The sequence below is a fragment of the Corvus moneduloides genome, chromosome 1 (genome assembly GCF_009650955.1).
Source record: "Corvus moneduloides isolate bCorMon1 chromosome 1, bCorMon1.pri, whole genome shotgun sequence".
Lineage (NCBI taxonomy): Eukaryota > Metazoa > Chordata > Aves > Passeriformes > Corvidae > Corvus > Corvus moneduloides.
The window spans coordinates 157884918-157898009 of record NC_045476.1 but is presented as its reverse complement, the minus strand read 5'-3'; the positions used below and the strand labels follow the sequence as shown (position 1 = coordinate 157898009).

The following is a 13092-nucleotide window of genomic DNA, read 5'->3' as shown; positions in this document are numbered from 1 at the left end:
ACATGCATTTGATTGCTGATGTGTTAAATTTCTAACATTCAACTTGTAAAGCTGCTTAAAAGCTCAATAAAAATCACCAACAGTTTGAAAGTAAACTAGTTATCTTCCTGAAGAGAAAAAAGCCCCACCAAATGGCAAGCACAGGTTTTTAATGCTGCTGCTTTTAAACCAATGATTGGTGAGAGATACTTAAAATGAATTGTAATACCAGGTTTCTGGGTGTGAAAATTGCACCATATTATTGTATTGCTGCATTCCACATGGAAAAAATTCAATAATAAATGACATTTCTGTTGTTTTCAACTATCAATCTGTCAATAAATATCCATCAAGAGCCACACAAGACCATCAACAATCTGTCCCCAAAGCTGTTGTGATTGCTCAGAACAAAAGCAGTCTTACAGAAAATAAATTATCCCACACAGGGAAAAATCTGAAACCAAGTAAATGTGAAGACAGAGACCTAAGTAAATGGAAGAGACAATGATCACTTGGGGAGGAAAGCAGATTGCAAAAACTGCCTGAGTCCATATCACCAGTAACCCAATGTGGAAAATCTGACATATTTTAGTTATAGATTTTGTTCTAGTAAGATTTATTCATGGCTATATTTTGGATTTTGTCAGAAAGAGAAGAATTGGACATGATAAAAGTTTTAGGGTATATTTGTTCCAAATCATGTTAAAGAGCAAGTGCTCAGAAATTGTTTTTCTAGACTTTGACATAGGTTGTGGGAAGACACTGATTCCTTTGAGGTTGGTTTGGAAACCATTTGATAAAGGTTTAACTTGATCATGAGCATCCTAGATCCCGCAAAGTTATAAATCAAAGCTCTTTAGTTAGACATCGTCTTCTTACCTAATGAATTTGGTCCATCTTATGGACAGGCAGGAAGAAATTGCATAGATGAAAAACCTTTTCTGGAATCAGCTTAAAATGTCCAGACCAGACTGTCTCTTTTCAGCATTTCCAATCTCTGACACTTACTATTTGATATAATGAAATTGAGAAAAAACCACACTCATCCTAGAAACTCAGATTCAGTCTCCAGAGACACTAATTATAAAGAATTAGATTTAAAAACACATGGCCATCTGTAGACCCACTAACTGCACTATCTATAAGTTTCACAAACCTGAAATTATTCCAACAAGCTGGAGAATAATTTAAATTTTATTTTGAACTTCTGGGGCTTTTTAATCTTTATCTTAAACTTGAACAACAAAAAAATTAAATTAAAAATCAAAATTATATATTTTAGGAATGCATTAGCATCACAGAGTAGACTTTCACTCCTATTTGAATAAACAATTAAAAGGGCTCCAAGGATCTATATGAATAAATCAACAAGATGATGATTCTTATTTCTGATATAAATTGCTTATTGTGATGTAAAGAAATATTGAACACTAATAGAGTTATTTATTTTTTGTAGAAATGAACCATATGTAGCCAAAGCCTCTACAGCTGATACTGAAGACCAAAGTATGATGGGCAAATTTGTTAAAGTTGAGAGACAGGTAGGTAATTTCATGACAAGGATGGAGGCTGAGATGCTTGTTCAGAAATGAAAGAACTGGCATAAATTCTGTATGACTCTGGCTGACCCAGGCAGAATGTTGCTGCTGGTGGTGAAGACTCACAGAGATCTTGTTCTAATGATCACAAAACTGTGTTGCTAGTTTTTCATGAAAGAATTTACTTATCTGGGAAGTGTGCATTTTGAAACTTGTTGAATCAATGTCACTATGTATGGCAGAAAATCCTAACCACGATGTTGAAGTGGGACATTTCCATTCCTTTAACTTCTATACTCCTCACATCTGGTGTTTGTTGTGAGAAAGCCCTTTTTCTGCAGGGTCTGGCTCTCAAAATGATTGTCCACTCTTGTGCCCCATCCAAAAGAGAAAGGAAATTAGTCATGATATGTTAATCCCGATGTTGTGGGACTATTAGGTGGTGTTAGGCCATAGGTTGGACTCAATGATCTCAAAGGTCTTTTCCAAACTAGATGATCCTGTGATTCTGTGATTAGGAGTTAGAGAAAAGGTCTGTATGCAAAGCTAATTCCATATATTGAATTTTGGTAATAGCTATTTACCATTGGTATCAACACTTTGCTCTAAAGTTATCAAGTCCTGTTGGATACTGGACTGTTAAATATCCAGCAACACCAAGAATTTTTTTGGCACAGTTCGTAGGGATGGGTCTTCATAATCTGGGGCAGTTAGAGGATGTCATCCATTTCAGCCCAGCTTCTGAGGGAAGGTCATGGTTACCCTGTACATACCTCCATGACCAATAAAGATGGCAGCACACCATTGCTGGGAGCAGTGCACGTACAGAATCATGGACTCTTTTTGAACAACTGACTTGAGGCAATATCATGACATTGGTATTTTTCAGGTAAATGACATGGGGAAGAAACTGGATTTCCTTGTTGATATGCATATGCATCATATGGAACAGCTGCAGATCCAAGTTGCTGAGATAAGTCCATTGAAAGAAACCGCTTCTCCTGCAAGGGAGAAGAGAGAAGAAAACAAATATTCTGAATTAAAAACAATAATATATAAATACACTGAGCAGTGTTCTCGTGAAACTCCTTACAACTTCCAGCAGGTTCCAGTCAACAAAGTCAGCCCCTATGGTTTCTCAGCACGGGGTCATATGACTCACTCACAACCTTTATCAATAGGTGGGCAAAGCTCTGGCAAACTGCAAGCCACACCTTCCTCAACTTCATATGCAGAAAGGCCAACAGTTTTGCCTATATTTACATTAATGGACTCCCAGGTTAGCTACCATTCCCAAGGGGACCTTCAAAGCCCTTACTCAGATAAGGTGTCTCCGAGGCAGAGAAGGAGCCTAACGAGAGACAGCGATACTCCATTGTCCCTTCTCTCTGTCAACCATGAGGAACTCGAGCGCTCCCCAAGCGGCTTCAGCATCTCCCAAGAGAGAGACGATTTCCCCTTTGGCCCCAACGGGGGATCAGCATGGATGAGAGAGAAACGCTACCTAGCAGAGGGGGAGACAGACACAGACACAGACCCTTTCACACCAAGTGGCTCCATGCCCTTGTCCTCTACAGGAGATGGGATTTCAGATTCAATATGGACCCCTTCAAACAAGCCAGTTTAAAAGTGTGTGTGGGGGCAGTCACTGGTTGACTTCTCCTTGTAATGTAAGCATACTTTGTATATCTCACTTACTCTACACCCAAAGCTTACTAGTTCAAAACACCAATGGCTGCATAAGATGCATGTGATATTAGTGGTAGTCATTCTGCACCATTTCATACAATTTACTAATGCAGTTTTTTTCATGCTACCAAAACTAAGGAGCTTAGTTTTGAGCATGGTTTGCATGACTTTGCCCTATATAAATGGTACAGCTGATTTCTTCTATGATACATATCTATCTGATACTCTTCAATACAACAATGGTGAATTGATAACAGACAAGATACAGTGGTCCTTGCTACATTTTGTAAACAGAGCAGCAAAATAAAAATATATTCAGAAGCAATATCCCTTTGTGGAAAGATAATGTCTGAATCATTTTCCAATATAAGCAAATCTATCTCTAATCAACCAAGCCAAGAATTTCTAATATCGAAAGCAGGGAAAAAGCTGAGTCAAAGTATGACCTTATTGAAATGTTTTTGTGAAATAAATATTTCTCATGTGATCTCTTATATGATTACCCCTGAAATACAATGTTGTAATGAAATTAAGGGTAGGCCTTTAAATCATCAAAGCCACCTCCTGGGATTGATCATAGGTATTTATTTATTGTAAATTGCAAATAGAAATCCCTCAAACTACTTTGAAATCTTCACTAGTGTTTATAAAATTGCTCAAAGTAAGATTATAATGATGTTTCTTAGAAAATCTTTTGCTAAGTCTGTTTGCTACTTATGGGGCCAAATTTTCTTTCTGTTCCAAAAATAAGGTTGTTCAGTGTAGGGAAGCCCAGGTTTACACACTCTACTCTTCTATTGACTTAGGTGCTGCTAAGTAAGATGCATAATGTAACTCAGCCTCGGTTTCCCGGTCTGTTAATTGTGAGTTACACTTCCACACATGCTCACAGGTTGAAAGGCTCAATTCTCTAATATTTTCCAAGTGCTTTGAGCTCCTCAGATGTGCAGAAAATTGCTATTCTGTTCCCTGCAAGTCCCACAGTGTGAGATTTTGCCAGGATTTCTTTCTCTTTGTTTACCTTTTCTCTTGGAAATGGAGTGCTCCAAATCCATGAATGTGTGCTATATTTAAGATTAATGTATGAATAAATAATCATCATTTTTTTCACGTGTCCCTGAGCAACAGAGAGATAAGTATGCTCCCTGGGCCTCAGCCAAATATTTTTTCATAGAAGATGGAAATTATTGAGGAGACCAGGAAAATCACTGGACCACTGGAAAGAAATGAATCAAAGGTCTCACCACTACAGTGGGAATGTAGTAACTGTAAAGCCAGTAAAACTAGCATATCCGAATATCTTATGCAGGTCTTACGTGGTGTGAGTAAAGGTGTCCATGCAATAGCATCCATGATGCTGTACATCCTTTACAGCAGGTGGGAAATGAAGCAGTACCGTCCGTGAGCACAGGGTACAGGAACCAAGGCACACATCAACTTTGGGATGAGATTAATCTCACCTTTAACTCAGTTATCTACAATGACCAAATGTCTACCAACTTCAAAGAGAGCAGAGGGTGACTGGCTCAGATGTCAGATGATCAGAGATCACACAGTCAATGGGAAGGCTCTCACCTCTCTCCCACTGATCCAAGGAGCATCCTCTCTGCCATGGCTCATCCCCATCTCATGTCCAGAATGACCTCGTCACTCCACATGATTTCCCCATTGTGGCCAGGACACTGACTAACAAAGACACAGGGATTTAGCCCAAGTAAGATGTTAGAAAAGGGGCTTTCTGTAGAGACTGCTTGTATTACGCTGCAGCTGCGCAACTGAGCATCCCTGGCACATCCAATCTGAGCACAAGAACACATTACTGGGCTTCCCAGTGTTTACTGGGTATTGCAAAGCCCTGGACAGAGAGTGCTCCAGTCCATATTTTGTTGGGTTTTTCCCACCATAGTAAACTTCTTGTTTATTTCCTCAGTATTGTTGAGATCTCATAACAGTCCTTCCATCCAGGGAGCTTCTGCTCTTTCCCAGATGTAAGCATTGCCTTCATCTTCATTGTTTGTTCTCTATTGGAAGAGACATCTAACAGATTAGGATCTTCTTACTTCATCTGCTTCTTCAGCTAAATAATGATTCATCTTTCTGGAAACAGATCTTCAGGAAAAACAAACTGCTGTTGTTACTGGATTAAATAATGCAGACCAGTTACAGCCTTTGAAGACTGGGCGGAGTCCATGGAGCTGTTCTGAAGCCAGGAAATATGATGGTATGAGGCACAATTTTGGTAATTACTTAATTGACAAAATAGCATTGATCTGAAAGATAATCTGTGTTTTGCACAGTTTTGTGGCAAAATTAGCGAAGAATAAAACTAAATTACCATAGTGTAATTCATTATGATTTAGCATAATGAGAAGAATTCTTTGGCCATCAGTGATTCTTAGAAACACCTGTATTGTATCTGCTGCAGGCTTTCTGAAATAGTAATAGATGTCTGTGGCAACTTGTGAGATTGAGCCCTCACGTGATAAGAGAATGAAAAAGAATGAAAAATTATTTTAATATTGCAACACTTCTGAAGTTGGTGTAAGTATGTGCTAGACAAACCTGCTTCAGGTTTCTTACATGTCAAGGGCCTGTCATTCCTACTGATTTCGTCTGAGTTTGGTCCTTCTTAAAGTGCTTTCTAAATGTGAGCAATCAAAAATCAAGGCAGCCAAAAAGCAGGTGCAGTCTGAGAAACTTGTTTGTGGCTGCCTTTGACAGTTGCTATGCCATGCAGTTCCCTGTCCAATTCCCACTGAAATTCTTCAGTTCAGGTTTCTGTTCTCTTCCACGACAGCTCGTATAAAAGGAATCTTTTCTCAATATTAAACCTGGCTGAAAATCCATAAATAGCCTCATTATAAAGGTATGTTCTTTCCAAAACAAAATCCAAGAGACTTGGATGAATATTCACATGCACACAGAGTGCAGCCTCAGAGAAAGTGGAATTTGGGCTGCTCTGCACTGTGCACACTTAGCAGCTGAACTGTCTTGAAGTTAGTGTTTTCTATGGCATGTAATATGTATTTGAAATATGCAGCTTAAAGGCGTCAGGTCAGGTATTTGTAGCCACATCATGAAATTTTAATGATGCCAGAAAAAATCTGCCTCTTCTTAAAAAGTACTGGTGATAAACTCAGCAAGATCCTCTGCAGTGGACATCTGTGGTTCCTGTGAAGGAGATCCAAGAATTGAGACAAGGCAGATCTGATTAGCTTATTTTAATATTTATTTATTCTTTTTAGCACTGAAACCAGTCACTGCTCTGTTCATATGGGTGGTGCTCTTAGCAGCTCTCTTCCCTTTACATCATCAGGATTAAAAATAGGGCATCCATCAGTTCTGCTGCTTGTGCTGACAACAGATACATGTCAAGGTGAGATCTGGAGACCATTCCTGATCTGGGATATGCACACAAACATCATCAGACTCCAATCAGGATGAGTCCAGGGAGCACATCCACCTTAGAACTGCGGTTTATGTGCCTGCCATAGATACTGGAGAAAGCAAAACAAACTATGTGGGATCCCAGTAACATTAAGAAGGTCAGGACCTGCTTCCACACACAAGGAAACTCTATTCACAATTTCATTTGAGAGAGGCATCTGGGTCAATAGTAACTTTTTTAATAGGAATTAATTAGATTTATACCTCCTTCTTCTGCATGATGTTTCAGTTTAAGAGTTATCTCTTTGGGTCAGATCTTTCTAGCATCTCAACTGACTCTAACACTTTGTTTACATGTAGCTAACATTAACAAGTATCAATGACTTTGATGACTCTCAACTCATTTCAGGCCTTGAGATATCTTTCATAATTAGAAAGTGTGAAGCTTTTCTCTGCTCTCCTTGAAGTTAGAAACCTTCTCAGAGTGATGCACTGGGAGCACGGTTGGGTTCTAATCTGCCTTTATTTATGAATTGACTTGTGAAGGACAGCACTAATCTGGAGACATTTTTCTTGGCTACATTTTTAGACTGATTTTCTATCCCTAACAAATGCCACATGTCTGGAAGTTTTCAAAAATGTGAATCTGTGTTTACATTGTGTGCCTCTCTTTGCAGCATTATTATCAATTAAGCTTCCTCACTTTAGATGCAAACCAGGAATATTTGATTAAGGCAGAAGTGAATGCTTAGTTGAAGCATGAAGGTATGGTAAATGTGGTTTGTGTTCTATTTAAGGAGCTGGCACTTTACAAAAAAAATCTAGTCAGGTAATGGCTGTTGTACTTGCCTTGGCTTTTCCCTGCACTGAATTTATCAGTCTGGCTCCTATCAAAATAAAAGGGAATATAACCCATGGAGAGATTGATTAAAAAGTCCCTAAACTGACTTTGGCTATATTTGCTCTGTTTTTATCTGTAATGTTGCTGCATTGTTATGGTCCATAGTGGAAATAGTTTAAAATTTTTCTGCTTCAAATGGTGTCCCAGGAGCGCTGCAAACTAAACCCCACCTGAGCCCAGGTGTAGCGGGGCCGCTGCCTTGTGGCCTTCAGGAGAGCACCCAGGTCCAACCAGTTTGCAAGATCACAGCCTAAAGCAATCAGAAAATGCAGAGTAAGGAGCAAACTCGTCCCTGCTGGGAGCCCAGCTGCTGCAGAGGTGTCACATCTGCTTAGATGAGAACTAAATCTGTCTTGCTTACTGCAGAGCACAGGAGGAAAGAGATGGATCTTGGTTCCTTGCCCCCCACAGCCCCCACCACTAAGCTCTAGGTGCCTAAGAGCTGCAAACCTAAATTTCCTATGGCAACTCATGAATTTGGTGGAATGTCACTTTTTCAGGAGCCCAGATAAGCATGAGTGTTCACTTTGAAGACTATTTTCAGAGGTGCAGAGAAAAAAGGGACCATTTTCAAGTGTTTTTAGCTGGGCACTCTAGGAATGAAGGTCCTGGGTATCACTTTTGCTTCTGATTATTTGGGCTGTAAGATTTGATCCTTCCCAATTCAGCTTTGAGTAGCTTCCCTCTGAAGTTAAGTGAAGCAAAATACTGAAAATGGGATTCTATTTCTGTCATGAAGAACACGCTGAGACTGAAGGTTACATAGCCAACTGCATTTTGTTTTCTAGTTATGGCATCTTATTATTACTAGTATTTGTGCCTTGCTCACTGAAATCTTCTCCATGCTACAAAGATGCTTTTCAGATTCTGGCTGACAAGGGAACACGACTTTTATACAAGTGGCCTTTAGTGCTCTTTATAATATTATTTATTGTAATTTTTAAACTGTATGTGTAATTTCTATTCTGGCACTGTCCAATATTTGAACAAATTTAATATGTTTATTTCACTATATTATGCAAACAATACTTCTTAACTGATTTTTTTATGTTCTGTCTTTAAAAACTCCACCACTTATTAATAAATAGAAATTTCAATTATGATGTGGATGAATTTATTTTCATTTAAGTTGTGATACCTTCACATATATTCAAAGAACACATCGTCAAATGTACCCCCAGCAGAGACATTGGCAAACACCCTTTTGACTTCATCTAGGCAGGACTAAACTCAGCTACAAGTAGGTTTTCTCTGGCTTCCACAGCCAGCTCTGTCAATACACAATGATCCCATTATTTGTGACATCTTTTGATTTAGTGGCCATGTAAATTATATGGCTTTGAGCATACATGTGGGGAAAAACAAAAAGTGGGGAAAAATACATTCATATTGGAGACATTAATGTGCTAAAATATTATGAAATTGCAAACAAAATATACAGAGAACACAGTAATGGCACAAGCATGATCAGAATATCCCCTGCAGGGAATTTGCTTGAATTCTACCCCTGGTTCTGCTGGTGCACTTCTGTGAGGTCCTGTGTCTGAATGAGACAGGAAGAGAAGTGAAACATCACCTCTTCCCAAAAATTTATCTGGGCAAAGAGAGGTATTTTTAAGGCATTCTCTGTGGCTTCAGTTTCATGGTTGTCACCAAGGAATCAGCTCTGCTGAGCACTTGAAATAGAAACTAACAAAAGGTTTTTTAATTTTTTGTGGTAGGTAAAATATTCAACATTTATGCCATGTCTTATCCCACTTCTAAATCACTGTAAAGTGAGAATAATTAAAAGATCCTTTAGAACTGCAATATTAAATTGTAGTGCTTTTGAGTCTGTTTTAAATTATTCTATTTAAATAAAAATAATAACTAAATAAGAAATAAGGTGGTTGCCAGGCTCTTACAGCCCAGTTCTATCTATTTTTTCCAAAGATTGACAGTTTGTGTTTTTTAAAGCTAATGCACCAGAGTGTAGAATTCTGAACCTTTTGGGGTTCAGGGTTTTTTCAAGTGTCTTCACTTTTATAGATGATGTTATGCCACGTTATCATTGCTGCTTTAGCAGTGAACGTCCCAGCTTGAACTGAAGGGCTTGAACCGAACCGTGCAGCTGCCAGGCACAGCAATGACATTTACCTGAGTATGTCACAGGCAGAATGAGTGAACCACTCAGTTTTTGTTGACCTGCACTGAAAGCCGTTGCATTAAAATTTCCCCTTGGTGTCACCCAAACACCAGAGCCTGACAAATTGCTGGATTTCAGTAAGGCACTGGGTCTGATCTTTTAAGGAATGGACTCTAAAATGGGAACAAGATGTGGTACCTATTCTCAGACAAAGCCCTGCTTATATCCAGGGAGGTTTTCCCTCCTGCAGCCTGTGCTTATGTCTATATGGGATGCCTGGGATCCTATACAATGTCCCCCACCTAAGCAGAATAAGATTGGCTCAGCAGTTTAGAAAGGGTAAAAATTGAATCCAGTATGGCTCAAGCAACAGTGTCAGGAGTGGAACTTTCTCAGTGTATCCTTCTGTTTCTTTCTTTGCAGGATACTTTGATTTTTAAGACTTGACAGGGTAAAATGGTTGCTTGATAAACATAGAGCATCCTCTTGGATCACAGAGAAGGGATGGAATCAGGAAAGCCAAGCCCCGTGGCAGAGAGCAGCAGGAGAGCTAGCCATTATTCAAAGAAATTGCCCTCCAAGATAATGACTGGTAGCCCAATGGGTTTGGGATAGCACCACAGTTTTTCTCCTGTTTCTTTGTGTCAGATGCAGATGGACAGCAGAATACAAACCAGGGATCACGAAAAAAGGTGTAATATGTGCCATGAATGTTTTGGCAGACTTGATGGGATCAGTTATGTGTCTGACAGGTATCCTATCAGAAATAAAATCACTTGATAATTTCTTTAATAGTTTTCTAAGTTCTGGGCTGTTGCAACTTCTCTGTATCTAATCAAAACTTTATGAAGATTTATATCTATGAATGCCAAGTGCTTGATCACAAACTAACATCTTTGGAAGCCCCCAAGGAGAGGTGCATAGTATTGTGTGAAAATCTCATGTATTGTAACTCACACACTAGGTTTTCTATTGGCCTCTCGCCACTACCCATTTTCACAATCTCCATGGCTCCTTTTTTCCCAGTTTCTCTCCTTTTTCTCCCTCAAGAGCATGCTTGAATCCAAAAAAAATTTCACAATATCAGACACTTCAAAAGAAAGTGTTCCCTACTTTAGACTAATAAATATACAAAACATTCTTACTGAAAACAGTGTGTAGATTTTAATGCTCATTCTGTTCAGGATGCTCTGTGGTGTTAGTACCAATCTTAACAAAATGTTAATAAGAAAAATTAAAGAAAAATTTATTTAAATTGCAGGAACTATTTTCAGTTCTAAATACATTTTCTGAAATGGGAAAGAAGTTCTATGAATGGGAATAAATACATGTTTATATATAACTGTATATTTGGGGTACAACAAAGCAAAGTGCTTGGTCCTACACTTGGGTCAAAACAACCCCCTGCAGTGCTCCAGGTTGGGAGCAGAGTGGTTGGAAATCTGCCCAGAGGAAAAGGCCCTGGGGGTGCTGGTTGACAGCAGCTGAACCTGAGCCAGTGTGTGCCCAGGTAGGCAAGAAGGTCAATGGCACCGGGTCTATATCAGCAGTAGTGTGGCCAGCAGGGCCAGGACACTGACTCTGCCCCTGTACTCAGCACTGGTGAGGCCCCACCTCGAATCCTGTGTTCAGTTTTGGGCCCCTCACTGCAAGAAAAGCATTGAGGGGCTGGAGAGTGTCCAGAGAAGGGCAATGGACCTGGGGAAGGGTTTGATGAGGGCAGCTGAGGGAGTTGGGGATGTTTAGCCTGGAGAAAAGGAGGCTCAGGAATGACCTTATTGCTCTCTACAACTCCCTGAAAGGAAGCTGTAGCCAGGTGGGGGTCAGTCTCTTCTCCCAGGTAACAAGAAACAGGAAGAGAGGAAATAGCCTCAAGTTGTGCCAGGGGAGGTTTAGATTGGATATTTGGAATAACTTCTTCAATGGAAGGGTTGTCAAGCACTGGAACAGGCTGTCCAGGGAAGTGGTGGAATCACCCTACCTAGAGGTATGTAAAAAATGTCCAGGTGTGGCACTTGGGGATGTGGTTTAGTGGTGAACTTGGCAGTGCTGGGTTAATGGTTGAACTCCATGATCTTAAAGTTCTTTTCCAGAATTAATAATTCTGTGGTTCTGTATATAGTTTTTCTTTTAGGAGAGGAAATGTTACTCTTCTGAAAAAGAATTGACAAAGAAACAGTATTACATTTAGAGAGTTGTCCTTAATAGAACTTGTGCAAAAATAAATAAAATAGAGGGATAGTGGTAAAATCTGAAATTAAATCCAGGTGAAAGTAAACTTGATAGAGCTAGTACATTTCTTAATAAAATAAGCTAAATATCTTGTAAAACTGTAATGGTAGGGGACTAACAGAAAACTGTTGAAGTGCAATCAGGCTTTTTCAGAACAAATGGAATTTACACAATTGATACATTTCTAAACAAAGTTTATTATCAATCACTCAAAGATGCTTTCATGGAAACATTTGCCACAGTAAAATGAAGTGTAACTGAAAATAAAGCTTCAATGCTCTGGAGTAAACTTAAGTTTGCTTCTTTGTTCTCTATTTAAAAGTGGCATTTCCTTCTCTCTTGCACGGCAGTATCTGATGAGACAGAGGCACAGCTGGAGATGTGTTTTCCAGGTAGGCAAATCAGACAGGTTTTCAAGGTGCTTTAGGTACTACAGTGCTCCAGGTGCCACAGGTCATCTTTTAGGGCAGAGATGATTCATAGCCCAGGCAGGGCAGAGGGTGTCCCTGAGGGCACTGTCACACCAGGACAGAGCAGATGGGAGGGGAAGCGGGTTGGTGCCACTGGCTGAGGACACAGGGATGTATGGCTGGAGCTCTTGCAGTCACTCACACACACTGCAATTGCTATAGAGAAATGTGTGCTTTTGATCACATCTAAAGGTCTAAGAAAAAGCCAGAAGGAAGAAGTAGTGCATTGCTCTCACTCTGTGCTCTCAGCGCACAGAGACATAGAGCTCCAACAGCCAGACTTCATTTTCTCCCTCCTTACCAGAATGTCACATCACACTGTCCTCTCTCTTACAGATAAATTACAGGCATTTCCTTCAATTGGTGTTTCTTCAAATTGCATTAGTGGGGCCTTACCCTATGCAACCTTCAGCAAATGAATGCATTTACTGGGTAATTTATATTAATTATGTGCCTATACTGTGTTACTAAGAGACATTAAAAATGTCTTCTTTTCCTGTTCTGGATTTTGGGATGGTAGTTATGGACACAGTGCTGCCACACAAAGGGATGCTGGAAAAAGGAGGCATGTAAAGACTATACTCCTGAGAAAGCTACTTGCTCAGAGGGGTGTTCTGAGTGAGAACACAGCATTGTCCCCAAGAGTCAAAGTTGGGGCTGAACAAAAGCCCCCTCCCGGGTCACCTGAGCGTTGCTCGGCAGCTGACGAAAGTTAAAATTACAGAGTCCCAGGGTAAAACACAGCATGAGGCAAAACCTGCTGAAAGTCTA

General features: G+C 39.8%; 1 protein-coding gene across 4 annotated transcripts in view; it reads left to right on the top strand.

Moving 5' to 3' along the window:
* KCNQ3 (potassium voltage-gated channel subfamily Q member 3) overlaps nt 1-8595 on the top strand; it is a 203728-nt gene extending 195133 nt beyond the window's left edge. For all 4 annotated transcript variants that reach the window (XM_032133668.1, XM_032133653.1, XM_032133643.1 and 1 more), the window contains 2 exons: nt 1436-1520; nt 2407-8595. In XM_032133668.1, coding sequence (XP_031989559.1) covers nt 1436-1520; nt 2407-3144 — 823 coding nt within the window. In that variant the 3' untranslated portion in view covers nt 3145-8595. The remainder of the gene's footprint in view (nt 1-1435; nt 1521-2406) is intronic.
* Nucleotides 8596-13092: the final 4497 nt, after the last annotated feature.